Raw genomic sequence first — 17,207 nt, 5'->3', positions numbered from 1 at the left:
GCAAAATCCTTTTTTTTTTTGGGGACGATACATCTTACTTGGCAGTTGGCACACTTAATATGTATTCATGGTGTGACCTGATTTAAATTGTCAAGAAATTTACGATGTAAATAAGTCAAGGGAACTAAGTTTTATGGATACCATTAAATGTGAGCTTCATCTGTCCAATCCGGCTAATGCACTCCAATATTGACTTGCTGGATACTCTCTGCTCATAAAAGTAAATTTGGCACGAATGCAGCACACGTACTTGCATTGAGAGCACACAAATGCATCTCACAGGATAATGGAGGCTATAGGGTAGCAGGTCTGATAATGCACTGGCTGTTGGGGAGGATTACATCTACCCGAAATGTTATCCGCTTTTTAAATGGGCAAAGAGTGAATCTGCACGCGAGCAGCAAGCAAAAAGTCGTCGCACCCACTTTTCCATGGCAAATCTTAGAAATGCTCTGACCACACAAGTCCAGTAAAAAAAGAAGAGTTCAGAGGTTTAAAAAGTTGTATTCATCCAAAATGAACAATCTATAGTTTCAAGTGTGTGTGTGTGTGTGTTACATACTGAAATTAGCAGGAAAAAAGATGCCAAAAACATTTTGCAAGGGCTGGCAGTCGTTAATGTGCTCGGATTTAGCCAAATGTTGACATTTGCTATTTACAACAGTACAGAAGGTACAGTATTTACAGCTTTCAACATAATTTACTACAAAACTTGGACAACTTTTGATCATCCAATAGTAAAATATTTCATAGAATCCAAAAACGGAGATGGCCAAAACTGTATACAGGATATCCACCAACACATTTGACGCTGCATGACATGGCGTGCACCCAAAATGCTAATGGCTGCTAGCAAAGGAATGGAATGACAAATTTGTAATTACTGCGCACGTTATACCCAATTTGTGGCCACTAATTAGGATTTTGTGAGCGCATTTGGTGCGTTGATATTTCTTGCCTACAATCTATCAATTTTTTTAACGCTATACCTATTCGGTGCTCATAAATTGGCATTTTGTAGCCATAAATGTATTTTTCCAGCACGTTAAACCAATTTCTTGGCCACATTTTTTTTCCATGCGTATGTTCCACAATTTAGCATTCTGTGCACGTAGGAACAATTTATTAACACCCCCAAAAATACAGTCAATCATCACATGCTGATGGTTCAGCACCTGCAGATTCGCATATTCAAATTCATATTCCCCCGAATTGTTTGAGGAAAAAAAAAAAAAAACAGAAGTCCACCCCCACGCTCCAAATGCATTTCAACGGATGTCAATTAGATGCGGATTTTCGCTATTGGCATTCCCACCCGGTCCTATAGTGCAGGTCGACCGTATATGTTAAGTGGATGTAAATCGTCCATCTTGAAAGAAAACAATTGTAATCGTGTAGATGTAGAGGCTCCATATGAGAACAAAACATCCAACACAAAATCAAATGGAGCCCTTCACTATGCAGACTGTCTTAGCACCACATTTGGCCAAAGTTCAGAGAACTCGAGCGGCATCACTGCGGGGCCAAGGGGATGCCCCGGGCGTCGGTCACCTGACCCTCTTGCAGGTTCTTCACCAACTGGGCGAGCCAACGTTTGGTGGTGGTGTCGTCCTTGAGCACTTGTGCAAAGGTGCTGTCCTTCAGCTGGTCGGGCAGACACTGCCGGAGAGCTTCCCTGGCTCTGAACAGAAAATTGGTGACATTGTTTTAGCGATGCGATGGCTCCACCTACTGGCAGGTAAAAGTCATCAGCGATGGCTAAACCGTAACTAAACTCAGAAAGTGAGCACAATTTGACATAAAGCTGGTGAGGTGGTGTATTAGAGCTACACCAAATGTAGATTTTTATTTGAATTAAAAAAAAATTAATGTGAAAAATGTTTTGCATAGATTTTTAAATGGGTCACTTCGACACGCATACAAGGAGGGTTCATATGGGTCGTTATGACACACGACAACAGGAAAGTTAATCTTTTTTGAAATTGCGCGTGTGTCAAACTGACCCCTTGGAAATTTATTTATTAACTCTGCTGTGTTTATATTTTTCCTTTTGTTAAATAAAAAAATATATATACACTGAATGTACAGTAAATATTAATGCAATGAAAATCCTAAAAAGAAAGAAAACAAAGAATTGTATTTTTTGTTTTCAAACGGGTCCATTTCCAACCTTAATAATTTTATATTTCATAATTCTAAAAAAAAATGAACGACGAGCTGAACTCAGTTTTGCTGTGCTGTTTCTAAAGAATATGACAACTCCTACAGAAATGATTTTCCACATTTTTTCCCATGAAACCAGAGCCAGACTCACCTGAGATTATCGGAGAGGCGGAGGTAGCATCGAACCACATGCTTGAGCAGACGCGCCGAAGGCTCTTTGGACAACTGCAACACCATCTTCCCCTGCAGACACAAGCGGCAACATTTTCCTTGTACTGTGGATGGGGAGCTTCAGACGGTCGGGAGTGACACTCACAAGGATCATGGCCACGTGGGAGAAGCGCTCGTACGTCTGACAGATGTAGGCCAGCCCTGTGTCGTCCAACAGGATCTTCTGCAGGATGAACGTGGCAACCTGGTGGACAGATTAGAGACCAGAGACAACCTGAAGCCCAAAAGACACGTCAGGTGACATTATATATTTTCTTCATTATTTTTGAGTTCCTAGTTCCTCTCGGACACAGTTTTAGAATTGGATAGATTGTTTGGCACTCTAGATTACCCCCCCAACAATTACATTTCCCATCAAGTATCCTCGTGAGTAGTGCAATCATGGCTGTGTATGTAAACGTCTCAAAAGATCAATACCGTTTTGGAGAGTTCACTCCCAGATTCCATAATACGGAGACACAGCGGGATGATTTCAGTCGTGAGGAGGAAATTGATCACTTCTTGCTCGTCCGTTTTCACCAAAGCGCCTGTGGTGATGACAAAGCGGCTCCTTAGGAAATACCGTAATATGCCGGCTCACAAATAGGAGATGCATGACAAAAAGAAAATGCACGTACCTATGACTCCCAGGCTGGTAAGTCGCAGGTACTCAAACGGGCGCGTTTTGCTGACGGTGTGCAGAAAAGGATATAGGAAAAGGGGGATGTGCGCCGCAAGAAAGGCCGACCTACAGGGGGACGATAATAAAGAAAGGCATTTGAATTCATTCGTCGTTGAATATTTTATTCACCGCATTGACTGTATATTTTGATCACATGTAGGAAAGGAGGTCAAATAATTATTACTTTAAAATGGATTGCACCTCATTTAATAGAAACTGCACTGAAATAAATGTTAAAAACAAACAGCTCTTGAAAATAATCATTCAAATGTATTATACTGTACTTTAAGTACAACACAACTGTAGCTAAAAAAATCAGATATGCTAATGCCACCAAAAAGGCGATTAATTCTTGAAAGAATCATGACCGCAGCAATTTCAAGAGTTACCTCGTTTCTGGGTGTGAAGCGACACACTGAAGAAGCGCTAAGGCATTGCACACTCTGTTAGACTGGTGAGCCGTCAGCGTGGGCGGGTTTATCGAGGGATAGATGTTCACAATTTCCTAATACAAAACTTATGTGAATAAACAAAAATACAACAGTGACCCTTGCGTGGCATGCAGCTCTAGGCGGATACCTGCAAAAGAGCGGCAATGGTGCCACAGGAGTGCCAGAGCATGGGTGCCAGGTCAGGCACAGATTCACGCTTCTTGCTGAGCTCCAGCAAGGCGTTCTCTCGGGTCTCCGGGCTGGACAACTCATTGATCCACTGGTAAATCTTTTCCCGGTCGACCTGTGCCAAGGCTGTTACGTTGGTGACAGCCTGTCAAAATGCAAGAGAACGCCACAAATGAACCCCTTTTGTTCTTCTCATGTAGAAGAGATTATGAAAAAAAAAGTGCAACAAACACACTTATAACCCAATCTTTGTGAGTTAATAAGAATGCGGAAAACACTTGTGTGCCCCTTTGTGTTTGTTTCTATTTTACATGTCAGGTTAAGTGGACATCGGAAAGCCATTTCACCCCCCCCCCCCCCAAACAAAATGTTTAACATCAACAGCCCATAGGTTTTTTTTTCAACTTTGTTTCTTAGAAACACAAAGGAATAACTTGCACCTTTATGACATCAGGTTCGGAGGGCTTCAACTGACTATAATCTCTGATGGCCCTTGAAGGGATACTATTTTGTTGTCCGATTCTGTAATTAAGGTCACGACTAAAATTTCGGCCACAATTGACTTTGAGGCGTTAGCCACAATTAGGTGCATTTTTACTTATTCTAAGAGACTAAAGATTTGTGACAGGAAAATGATACTTTGAACCACTTTGAAGCGTCTTTAAAATATGTCTGATAATGTTGGTTTCGTGAAAATCAATTACACGTTGACGTTTTAAACACATACATGTGGCTCAAAATGATTAGAAAAGACAACTCTTAATAAGTGACGGATTTTGGTTGAATGTTGGCGATGTGAACTCGCGTGCGTGACGCTACCGTGATGGTGAGTGATTGTCTGGGTGGTAGAAATGGGGGGGCATTCATTTAGCACTATAGTCGAATAACTCCACAATTTATAAATGATGGGGGAAGTACTTACGGCTCCTGTAGCCAGCATTATCACAAACTTAGTAAGAATATTCCCCCCAAAAAAAACCAATGACAAGTGCGGTTCAAGTTGACCAAACTGATAGCGCTAACGTTAGCCGCAGCTAGCCGCTAACAAGTCATCTCTTCACACTGGAGCGGAGAGTTAAAACTACATTACAAACAGCTCAATGAGGCACAAGCAAACAAAAAAATCGCCAGACACCTCCTGGTTTGCGCGAACCGTAAACATAGGAACCACTTCAGAATGTTTCGTTATCGTCGCGACATAAAAAACGCGGACTCCACTTTCCAGTTCTAGAAGACGCGATGTGGTTGAATATCGCGAGGTTCCACGTGACCTGCGCGAACCCCGCTCTCACGCGTCATTTCCGGGGTAAATTTTCACGTTCCCGCCATCATCGCATTGCGCTGCTGCGAGTCCTCGCCTCTGTGTCAACAAGATTCCATACAAGGAGCCGGCGGTGATTGCCGGCGAAACAAACTTTGCTCGCCGCACAACGACATTTTTTCTATCGAGCGGAGACCAACAGCACGTAAGGGTATTTCAGGCTATGCCTTGCAAAACCAGGTCCCTGTTTAACCCCTCTCCGAAATGACAAGCAGGCAAATTAGCCTGTTAGCCACGGTAGCGTTACTAGCCGACACGCTAATGTCGGCCTTCATCCATCCATTACGAGCGGACGACATTGCCTCCGAAATGGACACCTCTCATCGGTTCGCGTGAACCGAAATGCTTTCTCATAGGAGTTGCTTGTTGTTTATATTGGGAGAATTTCCTTCCTCTAAGCGAGTGCTTGGTCGTCTTTTCGTTCAGCTTTGCTAGTTTACAAAAGCGCACGCGTCGCGGGGCATGAGTGTCTTAATTGTTCATGTCGCACAAAACTTAAATTCCGTGGCATTTTTTAAAGAAATTATTATTTTTTTGGTGGGGAATGTGTCACATGCCCGAACGTGCAAAGTGTGTGTCTGTTAGCCAATATGCTACCTAGTTTGTTGCTTGAACTTCGTCTTCCATCGGTTTTGTGTGCGATCTTAATTCTCCTCAAGTTAAGCAAGTGTAACTAGAAGCTGGTTTTGATTTGCTTTTTTCCTCCCTTATAGGATCTGATTGAGCCACAAACTCCAAAGTTCACCGACGGGATCGTTAAGCCATGGCCACCCTAGTGCCCAAAGTGTCCAGTGGCGGCGCTGTGAAGATGCGCTATACCGGCAGTGATGTCAGCGTCTCCCGATGGAAGGAAGGCACTTTTGAGATATTGGAAAAGGACACTAAAGTCAGCCTGTGCCTGAAATTCAATTCTGGTGGTGTGGGCAAAACCTTCCAGGTAATTTTGATACAACTTGAGTACATTTGTTTTTGCATGTCAAAACAGCTTTTCTGTGGACTTTCCCAGCGTGTGGATTCATTTGTGAGCAACTAATGTTTATATCATCCCTGTGCCAGTTTGTGATCTTCAATAGGGTCATGGTTGAATGTTAGCCCAGGTCTACTGGACCCAAAAAAATAAAATCACCATTGTGGTGTTTGTAATTGAGCTTATAGTGATGAATATTTTCATTTGGCTCGATCACATTTTCCACCTGTCCAGTTTGCTCCCTCATTAGCGATGCGGGTGAGCTGAGCCTCTTCTAATAGTTTTTTTTTAATTCAATCTTTATTTTGTCGACAATGTGTATACACAATTTAAACCTCGTCACAAACGAGGAATCTGAAAATGCAAAATAATAACCCCGTATTACCAAACAGTACATGTGAAGATGTATTTTGTTTATTCCTCGCAGCTGAATCAGAATTTGAAGAAAGTCTCCCTCGCCACAAACAAAATCACACTGATTTTGAAAGACAACCGTTTTATCTTCCTGGACCAGATGTCTTCCAATTTGGCCCGGAGGACTAATGACTACCTGGAGAAGCTGGTGCAAGGAAAGACAAGTAATTGCCACCCACAATCCACACCCCTACTTTTTTTTCTTAAAATCTATTATTGAAATGAAAGCAGGAGCTGAGAATGACAAAGAATTCTCTCGTGCCTTGTCAAATCTGCAAAATATATTTTTGCAAAGATTCTTCTTTCCTTTTAAAGGCATTTTAAAGTCATCCCATGGAAGTGTAAACTTCAGTCTGCCGACCCGCCGTTCATTGAAGAATGAAATCAGTCCCACAGGGGAAAGACAGGTGAGACATAGCTTTAAAATGTAAATATTCATTTCTGGTAGCAATTCGAATATGTTCAACTCCCAGTGTTTCCCACGTGGATGGAATCTTTTTGCAGAAATCCTAATTAATTTGTTTTGAATTATCTGCACTGTCAATTTGAAACCAATTCCTGTTTTTAAATAAAGGACTTGAAAGTGAACCACACATAAAAAAAAATATGATTCGATATTCAACAAAATAATGGACAGATTATTAAAATAATCATTAGTTGCAGCTCTAATTAAAAAAAATAACTTGACTTGCACATTCACAACGTTACAGTGGGGGGAAAAAATACCATAAACATTTGAAATGGGTCAATCTGACCTGCAATGTAAACGGAGAGTTCAAGCTAAATATTCCGACTTTGAACATCTTGCAGACAACAAGACGTCAGAGTGCCGAGGGACGGGAGGACTCCACACCACGTAAACCTCTGGGCAGCCCAAGCAGAGCCGCATCCACGCCCACTCGAACCGGACTTTCCGAAAACCGGTTTGATGGCCATTTACTTTGCTTTTCATGTTGTAACTCGCTGCTTCTTGGTGTCTAAAAGCAGCCCCCAAATATCAGTTTGAGTCATTGCCAAACCGTCTTTTCACAGAAGCGAAAAGAGAAAGCGACTCCTCTCCTCTGAAAATGACTTGACTGAAGACTACCCCAAGGAGAACGACTCCTCCAGGTAAGTCATTCGCATGGAAACTGTTTTGTAATTTGGATACATAATATTCATTAGCCCTCCTATTATGTCGCGGGTCAGAATGACCCATTTTAAAGTTGTTGTTTTGTGTGTAACGTCTGCTTGGCTTGTGGACGAATGAATAGTTTTTCGGAGTCATTAAAGTAAATTACCCGAAAAAGTTGTGTAAACATACAAGAGAATCCAACCCCTCGCATAAATATGTTATGTCAGCCCTTGTGTGCCATGATGTGTGTAACACTAAGATAAATACGGTCCGTGTGCAACTGTATCACTTTGAAACAAAAAAGTCTTTATCTTTATCTGTTTATTTATTTTCTTCAAAGCAACAACAAAGCCACTTTGGAGCCTTCTCGGAAGTTTTTACTGAGCTGCAAAGAAAAATTGAAGCAGGCAGAGGACAATCGCAGTTTAGGTAAAACATGCAGCGCGAACATCTGAATATTACAAAGCCCTTGTCATCTGTCAGTGCTGTCGTGCACAGCACGTTTCAGCAGCTTCATTTATTTATTTTTGTCTTCTTCGCAGCTCCCCTGAGTTCAACGACCCCCTTCCAGCCAACTTCATTCTACAGCAGTCGATCTGTAACCAAGGATTACAGCCAGAGCCACTCCTTTCCGGAAAGGTCAGCTCCGCGTGTGTCGTGCTAAAATAGAGAGTGTCACCAATAATTTTCAATTTATCAACATGAATATCTGGGTAACCGTTTCCTGAGCATATGGGCTTGCGTAAAAACAGATTTTCACAAATATTGACATTTTTTCTTTTCTTCGTGGGAAGAAGTATCTCGACGAGGCAAGACAAGCACGTCAAGAATATTGACAGATAATGAGACGGCTCAAATACTAATAGAATATCTGGAAGTAGGCAAGGTCACACGCGTATGCACAAACAGGCAGTTATCGTCTGCTTCATGTAACTGGTGCACACAGATCACAGAAAAGTGATCATAATTGATTAGAGAGCACAGAACACTGTCGCCTTTCTTTATTAGTCCGAATGAATGTTTTCTTTTTTAAACAAATGTACTGTAATTCTTGATTTGTGACATAATTTTGTGTCAGACTGCTGGGGACTGTGAAATGGTGAAAACAAGAAAATGAAGCATTTTGTCACCTGTGAAGCTTGCAATACGATAACAGCGGTGACATTTCCCACATCTCAGGCCATCGAGTACGCCGGTGACGCCCACAGCTAAGCGCAGCCTCCTGCTGCCCAATCACTCCACCCCTTCAAAAAAAGTACGACCATCTGTGGATTACGGCGGTTGGAACAAGCAGAGACCCTCCTCCACTGCAGCCCAGTCGCAGCCTCCCTTGCAAGGGTAAGGCATTTAGTTTCTTGTCAATCATCGGCCACCCTTGCTGGTAAGTTTTTCTGACGGTGCCGTTCGCTGTGTAAATGGTTGGCAGATTTTCAAATTTGGGCAACACTTGCTACATGAACGCCATTCTGCAGTCGCTCTTCAGCCTGCCGTCCTTCTCCAATGACATGCTGAGGCAGAGCATCCCTTGGAAGAGGGTGCCCGTCAATGCGCTGCTCAGGTAGTTCAACGACGCGTTTTTAGCTTGTCTTGGCGGCCCGGTGAGCTTTTTACGTACTCGGCCAATGCAGATGTTTCTGAATACAAGTCAGCAGATGTTGAGTGGGCAGGCCCCTTTAAATTCACGACCAGCCTTGTTGAAAAGAATCCACTTTCTGACTTCCATATCCGTCAATGAGTTAATCGAGACTGTATTGAGTTTTTTTTTATTCCAAAAATATACCACTGCAATATCCATTTATAATTTTAGATTATAAAATGTGTTCCCATTTTTGTACGCCCAGGCGTTTTGCTCATCTTCTAGCCAAGAAGGACGTGGGCTGCCCGGAAATACAAAAGGACCTGTTGAGGAAAGTGAAAAGTGCCATCTCAGCTACTGCCGAGCGTTTCTCTGGAAATATGCAGAACGTAAGACGCAGACACTGAAAGAAATCCTTTTGACGAATCAGTTTGGTTTGAACGATGTTGCTTCGTGTCACTCCAACACCAGGACGCGCATGAGTTCCTCAGCCAGTGTCTGGATCAGCTGAAAGATGATGTGGCGAAAATGAACAAAAGCTGGACAAGCGAAGCATCTGCATCATCCTCGTCTTCATCGTCGACGTGTGAGAATAGCCACGAGGCGACGGAGCACTCGCTGGCGGCCAAGACGGACCCCGGCGAAGAAGCCGACACCTCTCGCATCTACACCTGCCCCGTGGCGGTTAACATGGAGTTCGAGGTGCAGCACACCATCACCTGCAAATGGTGAGGCCCCGTCGCGTGGCTGACTGAAAGGGAGAGAACTCGTGTAATAAATCCCTGTTTTGCAGTTGTGGCGAAGTGGTAGCCAAGCGTGAGCAGTTCAACGACCTGTCAATCGACCTACCTCGCAGAAAGAAGACCCTCCCACTTCGATCAATCCAAGATTCCCTGGATCTGTTTTTCAGGGTAAATCAACTTTGACACGTTTCAAGAACTCATTGTGCCGATGTTGTGATGTGAGTTATATTTGTTAGTTTTAAAATTGTCTTCACAATCTGCCCAACTGCGGCACATTGTTGAGAGTTGAGTTAAATGAAATCTAAACTGTTTTCCTTCTGCAGTTGGAGGAAATTGAATACTCATGTGAGAAATGCAATGGAAAAGCAGCCACGGTCACACACAAATTCAGCAAATTACCCAGGTAAACACACAATGCAGTGCAATAGTGAATCGCAAATTATTGGAGAAGTCAAAAAGACTTTTTTGTCATTACAACTGTTGTTCTTTTCCCTGCAGAGTCCTCATCCTCCACCTGAAAAGATACAGTTTTAACGCGCAGCTGTCACTGAACAGCAAATTGGGCCAACAAGTGGTCATACCCCGCTACCTGACCCTCCTCTCACATTGCACTGACTCCACACGGCCCCCCATCGCCCTCGGTTGGAGTTCCCTAACGTAAGACCTGCAGAGACTTTTCTTCTTTGGTTTTTCTTCCTTTCGACACGACTGAAATTTTTTGTTTGTTGTCTCTGTTATTAAAGGTCCAGAGCACTCAAAACCTCACAGTCACTCAATGCTTCTACGCCACCGCTCCGGTAAATTATGATTATGAATTAACTCTCTATTTCTGAGCTGGATGAAAAAACAAATTACTGCTGAGCCCTTTCTCTGCTACGGCCATCATTGTTCTCTGCGTGTGCTATTTGAAATGCAATTACAACATGTTGGTTGCGTTTAATAGGAAAGTCAGCGGCAAGTTGGTCAATTGCAACAACACACCCGCGCTCGTGGACTCGGACAGCGAAGAGGAGCTGACCAGAAAGGCGAGCGTCAGCCGCAAACGACGGATCAGCAGCTGTTTGCCGGAAGATGACGAACGACCGGAAGAGGTGAAGGTTTCTGGGAGAAAGTATTTGGGGGTTTTCTATTTTTTTTAATTTTTTTTTTCTTAACGCCGTTCTCCTTCTTAGCGGGGAGTTTCCATGGATCCGGCAGACTTCAGCGGGATAAATGACGACGAAATGTTAGAGGCTGTGCTGGAGTTTAGTCGCCAGGAGGCTGGTCTCACCGCGCCATCGGCCCTGGATGACGAGCCGACGAGCTGTCCGGACACGGGCTTTGGGGACACCGATGCTCAGGAACTGGCCTATCACACAGAGCTGATGGATACGGACAGTAAACAGCCCACAGGTTTGTGTGTGAAAGACGACCTTTTTTTTTTCTTTCCTTTTTTAAATACAATATGTTGGGTGCAGAGTCAGTGTGACGGGAGTTGTTGCCCATGTCACCATTTTGTATTTTTCTTTTCTGGAGTTTTAACTGCCCTGAGGCAGGCAAGGGCAAACTTTTTGACTCGCGAGCCACGTTGGGATCTAAAATTCTTTTCAGCGTTCCGCCATTTTTCCAGTTAAATTTGACGATCCGTCCGTGGTGATACTGGCGGTTTTAATCCAATTCTCTAAATGACAGCAGACACCTGTTCATACAAGTCCTCTCCTCGTGTTAGAAAGTTAGGCGGGCCGGATTTAAAAGGGAACAAAAAAAAAAAAAACATAGTTTGCACGAGGGTCAACTTGATGCCCCACAACGTACTGAGTGGGAGCATTATGTTGCATATCACTTGCCTGTATTTTAGACGTGTTGGATTCTTTGGACTTGACCATGGACGAGAACAAAGAGAACCAGACACCGGAGAGCTCGCAGGGCCAACAGGGGGAAATCGATTGGGTCCAGCAGTACAACTTGGATCAGGAGAGGGAGGATCAGGAGTTGCAGCAAGCGCTGGCTCAAAGCCTCAAGGAGCACGTATGTCTTGAAATCTGACATTTTGAACTTGAACGACTATTTATGCAAGTAGACTTCTAATTTCTTTGTTGTGCCCCCCACATTTGCATCCAGGAAGCGCAAGAGCTGAGGGAGGCCGATGATCTGAAGAGGGCCACTGAGCTTAGCTTGCAAGGTGGGAACTGGAACTTCATTTCACTGTGTGTGTGTGGGGGGGGGCTGTGTAGTGGAGTCCAGCTTGGACTTTTTTCTTTTGACATGTTTTGTGGCTGTAGTAAACATGAAGGGACTTTGTTACCAGTTGCACTTTTAGATTCAGAAAACTTATCCTGGTGGGACACTGTCAGTTATTGACACAATTTTGCAACTTAAATAATAACTCCATATATCATGTCATAAAACTTTGAATTGTCGAGGTCAGAGTTGTGAAAGAAGACCAACCTGGTGGATCTCGTCCTCCTCCGCTTTCTACAGGCAGGACACCGTAGCCTGTATTCTAAAAAATGGTGGCTGTTCGCCCACTCGAGCTGCCGTCAATGTAAAGTAGCCCAAATGTGACAGCACAACTTTTTAATATTTAGAACGGCTTTCTCTCACACACACATTTAGGGAAATTGGCAACTCATAAAAGATTTACAGACATTGCAGAGATCCGATTATTTGTATAAAAGGCGCTTTTCTATCATGTGGCCTTTAAAGTCACAAGCTGTTTATGTTGTAAATACGAGAGTAACATTTTATCACTTGACAGAGTTCAACAATTCTTTGCCTGAGCTCATATGCTCGGATGACGATTCCGGCAACGAAGATGTGCTCGACATGGAATACACAGAAGCTGAAGCCGAGAACCTCAAGAGAAACGCTGAGGTTAGCTCACATCCATTGATGAACGCGAGGAATTTAGATTTTGATTCCTGAAAACCCCGTCACCTCTTTTCTGCAGTGTGGGGACTTGGCCAACTCTTTTCGGCTCATCAGTGTCGTCAGCCACATCGGCAGCACCTCCTCCTCTGGTGAGAGCCTCGCTGGCTTTGATGTTGCCCAAATATTTTGAACGTTTTGTTCATCTTTGGTCCTAACACCAGTGCCAATGAATTGGACGCAAGGTTATTTCACCACAGAAAAAGTGGCCCTCCTCACTTGAAACACATTTTTTGCGGCCACTATGGTCTCAATGCTCCTGTTAATTCATAATCTCAAATATTTCAATCCATATTTAGTGTTACCTTCCATACTGAGTGGCAAATATTACTTTAGTTAGAAACTTTCGACTCTCCTTTTGCGATTCATCTCCCAGATGCCCCAAGCTTGGCAAAACCCCCCAAATTAATTGGTTAGAACACAACAAAAAATGTTTTTGGTTATTTGCGATGGTCAAGAGGAGGCTTAATGGGCGTATTGGATCTCCTCAGGGCATTACATCAGCGACGTGTTGGACATGAAGAAGCAGTCGTGGCTGACGTACAACGACCTGGATGTGTCGCGCACGCAGGAGGCGTCCGTCCAGCGAGAGCGCGATCGCAGCGGCTACATCTTCTTCTACATGCACAAGTGAGTTGCCGTCTTTAAACGGACCCAAATGTCCTTTCTTTCAAGCTCACGTTTAGCCAACGACCACGTTTACAAGCACACACATTTTTATTAGGGTAGACGACAAGCACAGTCGAAGACTTGTATATTTTTTAGTCACAGACCAACACAATACAAACATTCTCTTTTGTTGTTTTATTCAATAGTGAATAGAAAAAATGCCGTCCTTTTCACCCTCTTCCAAAAGCACTTGCCTTGTCTGATCAGTGACACGGCTGAGTTGTCGTGTAAGAGGATATCGACTTCATCACTGTGGGTGAGATGGCAGTTCAAACCCGTTTCTGCTGTCTCAATCAGTGATGAGACAACGATCTGCTGGGAGGCAAAAAAAAAATGTCCCTTTCATAAGTGGATCGGCATGTGTGTGCGTATACATATGGCTGTCCTTGCCCACACGCAAGGGCATTCTTACATTTTTTTTTTTTAAATTCTCATTTAACTTGTAAGTCAAGGAACCACAGGACTTAAAAATATTGACTGCGTAAAGCATCACTTAGTCCTTGTCGGTCCAAACAGTGAGTTAAATGCTACCGTCAACAGCGGCCAGAGCATGTGCAAATCGTTAAATTAAGGTTTGCATGCATCAATTGATTTTGTGGAAGAAGAAAATAATAATTCCCCCCCCCCCCTTCGTTTTTCCTCAGGGACGTCTTTGAGCAGCTGTCCGAAATGGAGAAAGCCCCCAGCAGTGTCTCAGACTTGGGGAGAAATGTCCTGCAGCCCCTCTGAGCTCCGCAAAACCGCCTGAACGTAACTAGACTGGTGTCTTATTTACTACTGATTGCGCTTATTCACCCCCACGTCAGTTTTGGCACTTGTTTCCAACAAAACAGAACAGAAACACGACGCCGCTCTTCGTGACGAGTGTCGTTAAAATGTTTACTTGAACACATTTGCTTTGGTGTTTTGGGTCTGCAGTTCTTTGCTATGGTTTTATCCAGTAACGGTTTTGTAAACTCACCAAAACACCAGACACCAAAACGGGCGCTTCATGATTTCTGTTTTTCTCCCTCGACCCTCTGTTTCTTTGAAAACGTAAATACAAAATGACTATGTTGGATGATAAGCTATTATTTCGAGTGTTGAGGGTTTCTGTATTTAGCGGGTACAGTCGGTGCAATATCCTTTTGGCACAATTCAAGCTTTGTGTGGATTTTTCAGTGTTTTTCCTGAAGCTGCTGTTTGTGCTTTCTCCCTGTTAACAAGTTCAAAAAAAAAAAAAAAAGGAGCCCTTCTATGTTTTGCGTTTGGATCATGTGCCTCTTGAGAAGTCTTTTATAAATGTTATTATATATGAGCTTTACTTTTGTTTTTTTCCACCCTATATTTTTGTCAAAATTAACAATTTTTATAGTCTTGAGTTTTTCTATTTATTGCAACTTCGGGTTAGTTCTCTGAATTGACCGGTGAAGATGCAGAACACCAGGGAAGTAAAAACTGTTACGTTATCGTCGAACCTCCTCATCAATCCCATTCAGTCTTTCTGCAGAGAGAACAATAGCTCATCTCCAACCATGACGCTCTCCTGAAATTGACCATGTTCAGTTTCCTGTTCAACCTGACATAATTCTTACAGCTGACTGTGATAATAAAATATTACAGTGAACGTAGAATTGGTTTTCAAGTTTTTAATGGACAGGTCTCAAGTGGGTGTCACCTGTCCTGGTGGCATGGCTTCATCATGGGCAGCAAATGTTGCCCCGTCAGTCTGTTGTACTCGCTAAGAATGTAGCTTTCCTTCTGGAGCATCTATCGAAGCACAGCAACAATGCAAAATGTATTCTTTTGTCATTCCGGGGCAAACATGTTCCTCGGACAATTTGACCCATTCCCCGGAAAATGCCAAACAAGATAAACTTTCTAATACAGTTGTGTTTTATCTCATGAATAACTGTTACTAATTCACAGCACTTGCTTGTTTGAAATCACTTTTTAATTGGGTCAGTTTGACCCGCAACACCGGGAGTGTTAAAACCCATCCATGCAGCTGTCGGCACACATACCTCACGCCATTCCTCCTCTGTCTCGTGTCTGTAGCCAAGCAGGTGGCAAATACCGTGGGCCGTCACCACCTTCAAACACAAGGAGTGATCGTCAACAAACCCGTTGTCGCAGTGAGGATTGGTCGTTTTTGGCGCGGCCACTCACAGTGAGCGTTTCATGCAGATCTGTGGACTCCTCCTGACACTGTCTCATGACAAACTCCACGCCGAGGAAAATGTCGCCGAGGTTCAGCTCGTCTCTGTGGAGGGGGCACGGGATCTTACCGGGTCTGAGGCCCTGGAAAGCCAAAACAATAGATTAAGTTGGCGTTGCTCTTGGAGAATTTCACAAAGTAAGGACATGTTATGTCATAGGTCCAAAAACTACAAATACTTATGGATCTTAAGATATAAACAATTGGCTGGAATTTTATTTTCTCAACACATTTGAGTATTGGGTCAAAAGAGAGTTATTAATTGAGTTAATTGGATACATTTGGAGGTAGTGTTTGTTTCTGCTCACTCCTTTATCTTGAGAGAAACGAACAGTTATTTACCGATGTTTCATCGTAACGGAAATCAAGGTGCAATTTCAAACCGTGTTATGTTGTGGGTCGAATTGACGAATCTAGCTTGTATAAGTAGGTCAGTGTCTTCTGTGTAGCAAAATTCAATTACTTAATTGCAATGGCGACGGTGAGTCTTTGAATCCAATCTGGTTGGATGCGAAATGAAATTAACCTACACGCATTAACATGACAGCGTTTCAATTGCATATTTACCTCGTGGAATGGAAACGAGAGGACATCGGTGGGTTCGTCTTTCTTCCTGTAAATGTTGTTGATGTGCTGAATCCTGCGGTTGTCCACACAAACGACGCCCAAGTCAAACTTGTGGATGCCCAAGATGTGCCTGAGTGTGTTCACGTCCTTGCGGAGACGGGCGCGGCGAAGAGGCACCACCTTTTGGAGATTCCTTACCACTACACCCATTTCTTTTAGTATTATAATTTAATATCGCTTTCTAAGACATAAGAGTGATTGCCAGTCTCACTAATAACACGACAGCGGCCATGTCTGAAATCAAGGTGACATGCCGGTAATATAGCGTACAAAGTATCTAAGATGGTTGAGTGTTATGCACCATCTCTGGGTGAATGTTGAGGTAAACCCCTCCGAAAGACTTAGTTAAAACAGTCGTCTTTAGTTGTCGTTTCGATACAATTTCAGTCAACGAAGGCTCCGTGGTGGCGGGATGTACACCGGACGATCTGGTTTGTGTTGCATTCGAAGTAATTGAAATCTACCGACCGATAGCGTTTTACAAAACGAGACGGGCTACAAAAAGTTAAGTGTTGTCAAACTGTCATCTCCCACACAGTAAGCAACCTTTATTGTGGGCGTCAGCCACGTTTTGACGAAAATCGACGTAGTATCCAAGTGGGAACTTTACAATTTACCAGCTGCTTCGAACGCAACGTCACTTCATCGTCACGCCGGAAACCGGATATAGAGTTTGTAACGGTTGCGTATGATTTTACCTTAAAAAAATAACAGACAATGATCGGACGGGATCTCGCAATAAAATTAACAGTGATATCTATCGAAATAAAAATACTTACATTAGGTGGTGGCCAATCCGACATTGATGCAACAGTCTGAAAAAAATTAAAACTGCAATACTATCGTGAACACGTGTCGCGATAACCCTGGGAGCTTTCTGATTGGTGGAGTTCACAGCCAGTTCAGCCCACGCTCTTTCATCTTCGCTGTCTAATTGGTCAACCAGTCTCTGCTCATGTCTCTCCATGCTGAAGTGCATCTCGAACGGTACCGCTAT

At 43.3% G+C, this 17,207-nt stretch overlaps 3 protein-coding genes across 5 annotated transcripts; 1 reads left to right on the top strand and 2 right to left on the bottom strand.

Annotated features, from left to right (window-relative positions):
• Nucleotides 1-484: 484 nt before the first annotated feature.
• On the bottom strand, nucleotides 485-4,952 carry cnot9 (CCR4-NOT transcription complex subunit 9). Its single transcript, XM_088315922.1, has 8 exons — nucleotides 4,598-4,952; nucleotides 3,635-3,820; nucleotides 3,445-3,560; nucleotides 3,012-3,121; nucleotides 2,812-2,921; nucleotides 2,480-2,578; nucleotides 2,315-2,406; nucleotides 485-1,681 (listed from the first exon to the last, which is right to left on the bottom strand). The coding sequence occupies exons 1-8, from the start codon at nucleotides 4,613-4,615 to the stop codon at nucleotides 1,513-1,515; spliced, it is 900 nt and encodes a 299-aa protein (XP_088172048.1). The 5' UTR covers nucleotides 4,616-4,952; the 3' UTR covers nucleotides 485-1,512.
• LOC148323890 (ubiquitin carboxyl-terminal hydrolase 37-like) lies at nucleotides 4,950-14,999 on the top strand. Its single transcript, XM_088315912.1, has 24 exons — nucleotides 4,950-5,141; nucleotides 5,710-5,933; nucleotides 6,391-6,541; nucleotides 6,693-6,784; nucleotides 7,188-7,300; nucleotides 7,410-7,487; nucleotides 7,832-7,920; nucleotides 8,034-8,130; nucleotides 8,671-8,829; nucleotides 8,918-9,049; nucleotides 9,333-9,456; nucleotides 9,539-9,795; nucleotides 9,861-9,978; nucleotides 10,134-10,213; nucleotides 10,309-10,467; nucleotides 10,554-10,607; nucleotides 10,754-10,901; nucleotides 10,983-11,202; nucleotides 11,648-11,817; nucleotides 11,911-11,971; nucleotides 12,548-12,663; nucleotides 12,740-12,809; nucleotides 13,209-13,347; nucleotides 14,031-14,999. The coding sequence occupies exons 2-24, from the start codon at nucleotides 5,760-5,762 to the stop codon at nucleotides 14,113-14,115; spliced, it is 2,886 nt and encodes a 961-aa protein (XP_088172038.1). The 5' UTR covers nucleotides 4,950-5,141; nucleotides 5,710-5,759; the 3' UTR covers nucleotides 14,116-14,999.
• Nucleotides 13,416-16,852, bottom strand: LOC148323889 (endoribonuclease YbeY-like). Of its 3 annotated transcripts, none has more exons than XM_088315923.1 (5): nucleotides 16,151-16,852; nucleotides 15,535-15,666; nucleotides 15,390-15,458; nucleotides 15,044-15,135; nucleotides 13,416-13,701 (listed from the first exon to the last, which is right to left on the bottom strand). In XM_088315923.1, the coding sequence occupies exons 1-5, from the start codon at nucleotides 16,358-16,360 to the stop codon at nucleotides 13,680-13,682; spliced, it is 525 nt and encodes a 174-aa protein (XP_088172049.1). In that variant the 5' UTR covers nucleotides 16,361-16,852; the 3' UTR covers nucleotides 13,416-13,679. The 3 variants fall into 3 exon arrangements, with proteins under 3 accessions (XP_088172049.1, XP_088172050.1, XP_088172051.1); XM_088315924.1 differs by having other exon boundaries at nucleotides 13,416-13,698; XM_088315925.1 differs by lacking the exon at nucleotides 13,416-13,701 and having other exon boundaries at nucleotides 15,000-15,135.
• Nucleotides 16,853-17,207: the final 355 nt, after the last annotated feature.

This window comes from Idiotropiscis lumnitzeri, chromosome 14 (genome assembly GCF_059441095.1).
Source record: "Idiotropiscis lumnitzeri isolate Australia: NSW breed Sydney's pygmy pipehorse chromosome 14, RoL_Ilum_1.0, whole genome shotgun sequence".
Classification (NCBI taxonomy): domain Eukaryota; kingdom Metazoa; phylum Chordata; class Actinopteri; order Syngnathiformes; family Syngnathidae; genus Idiotropiscis; species Idiotropiscis lumnitzeri.
Note: the sequence above shows the minus strand (reverse complement) of the source record. Positions and strands in the feature narration are given on the sequence as shown.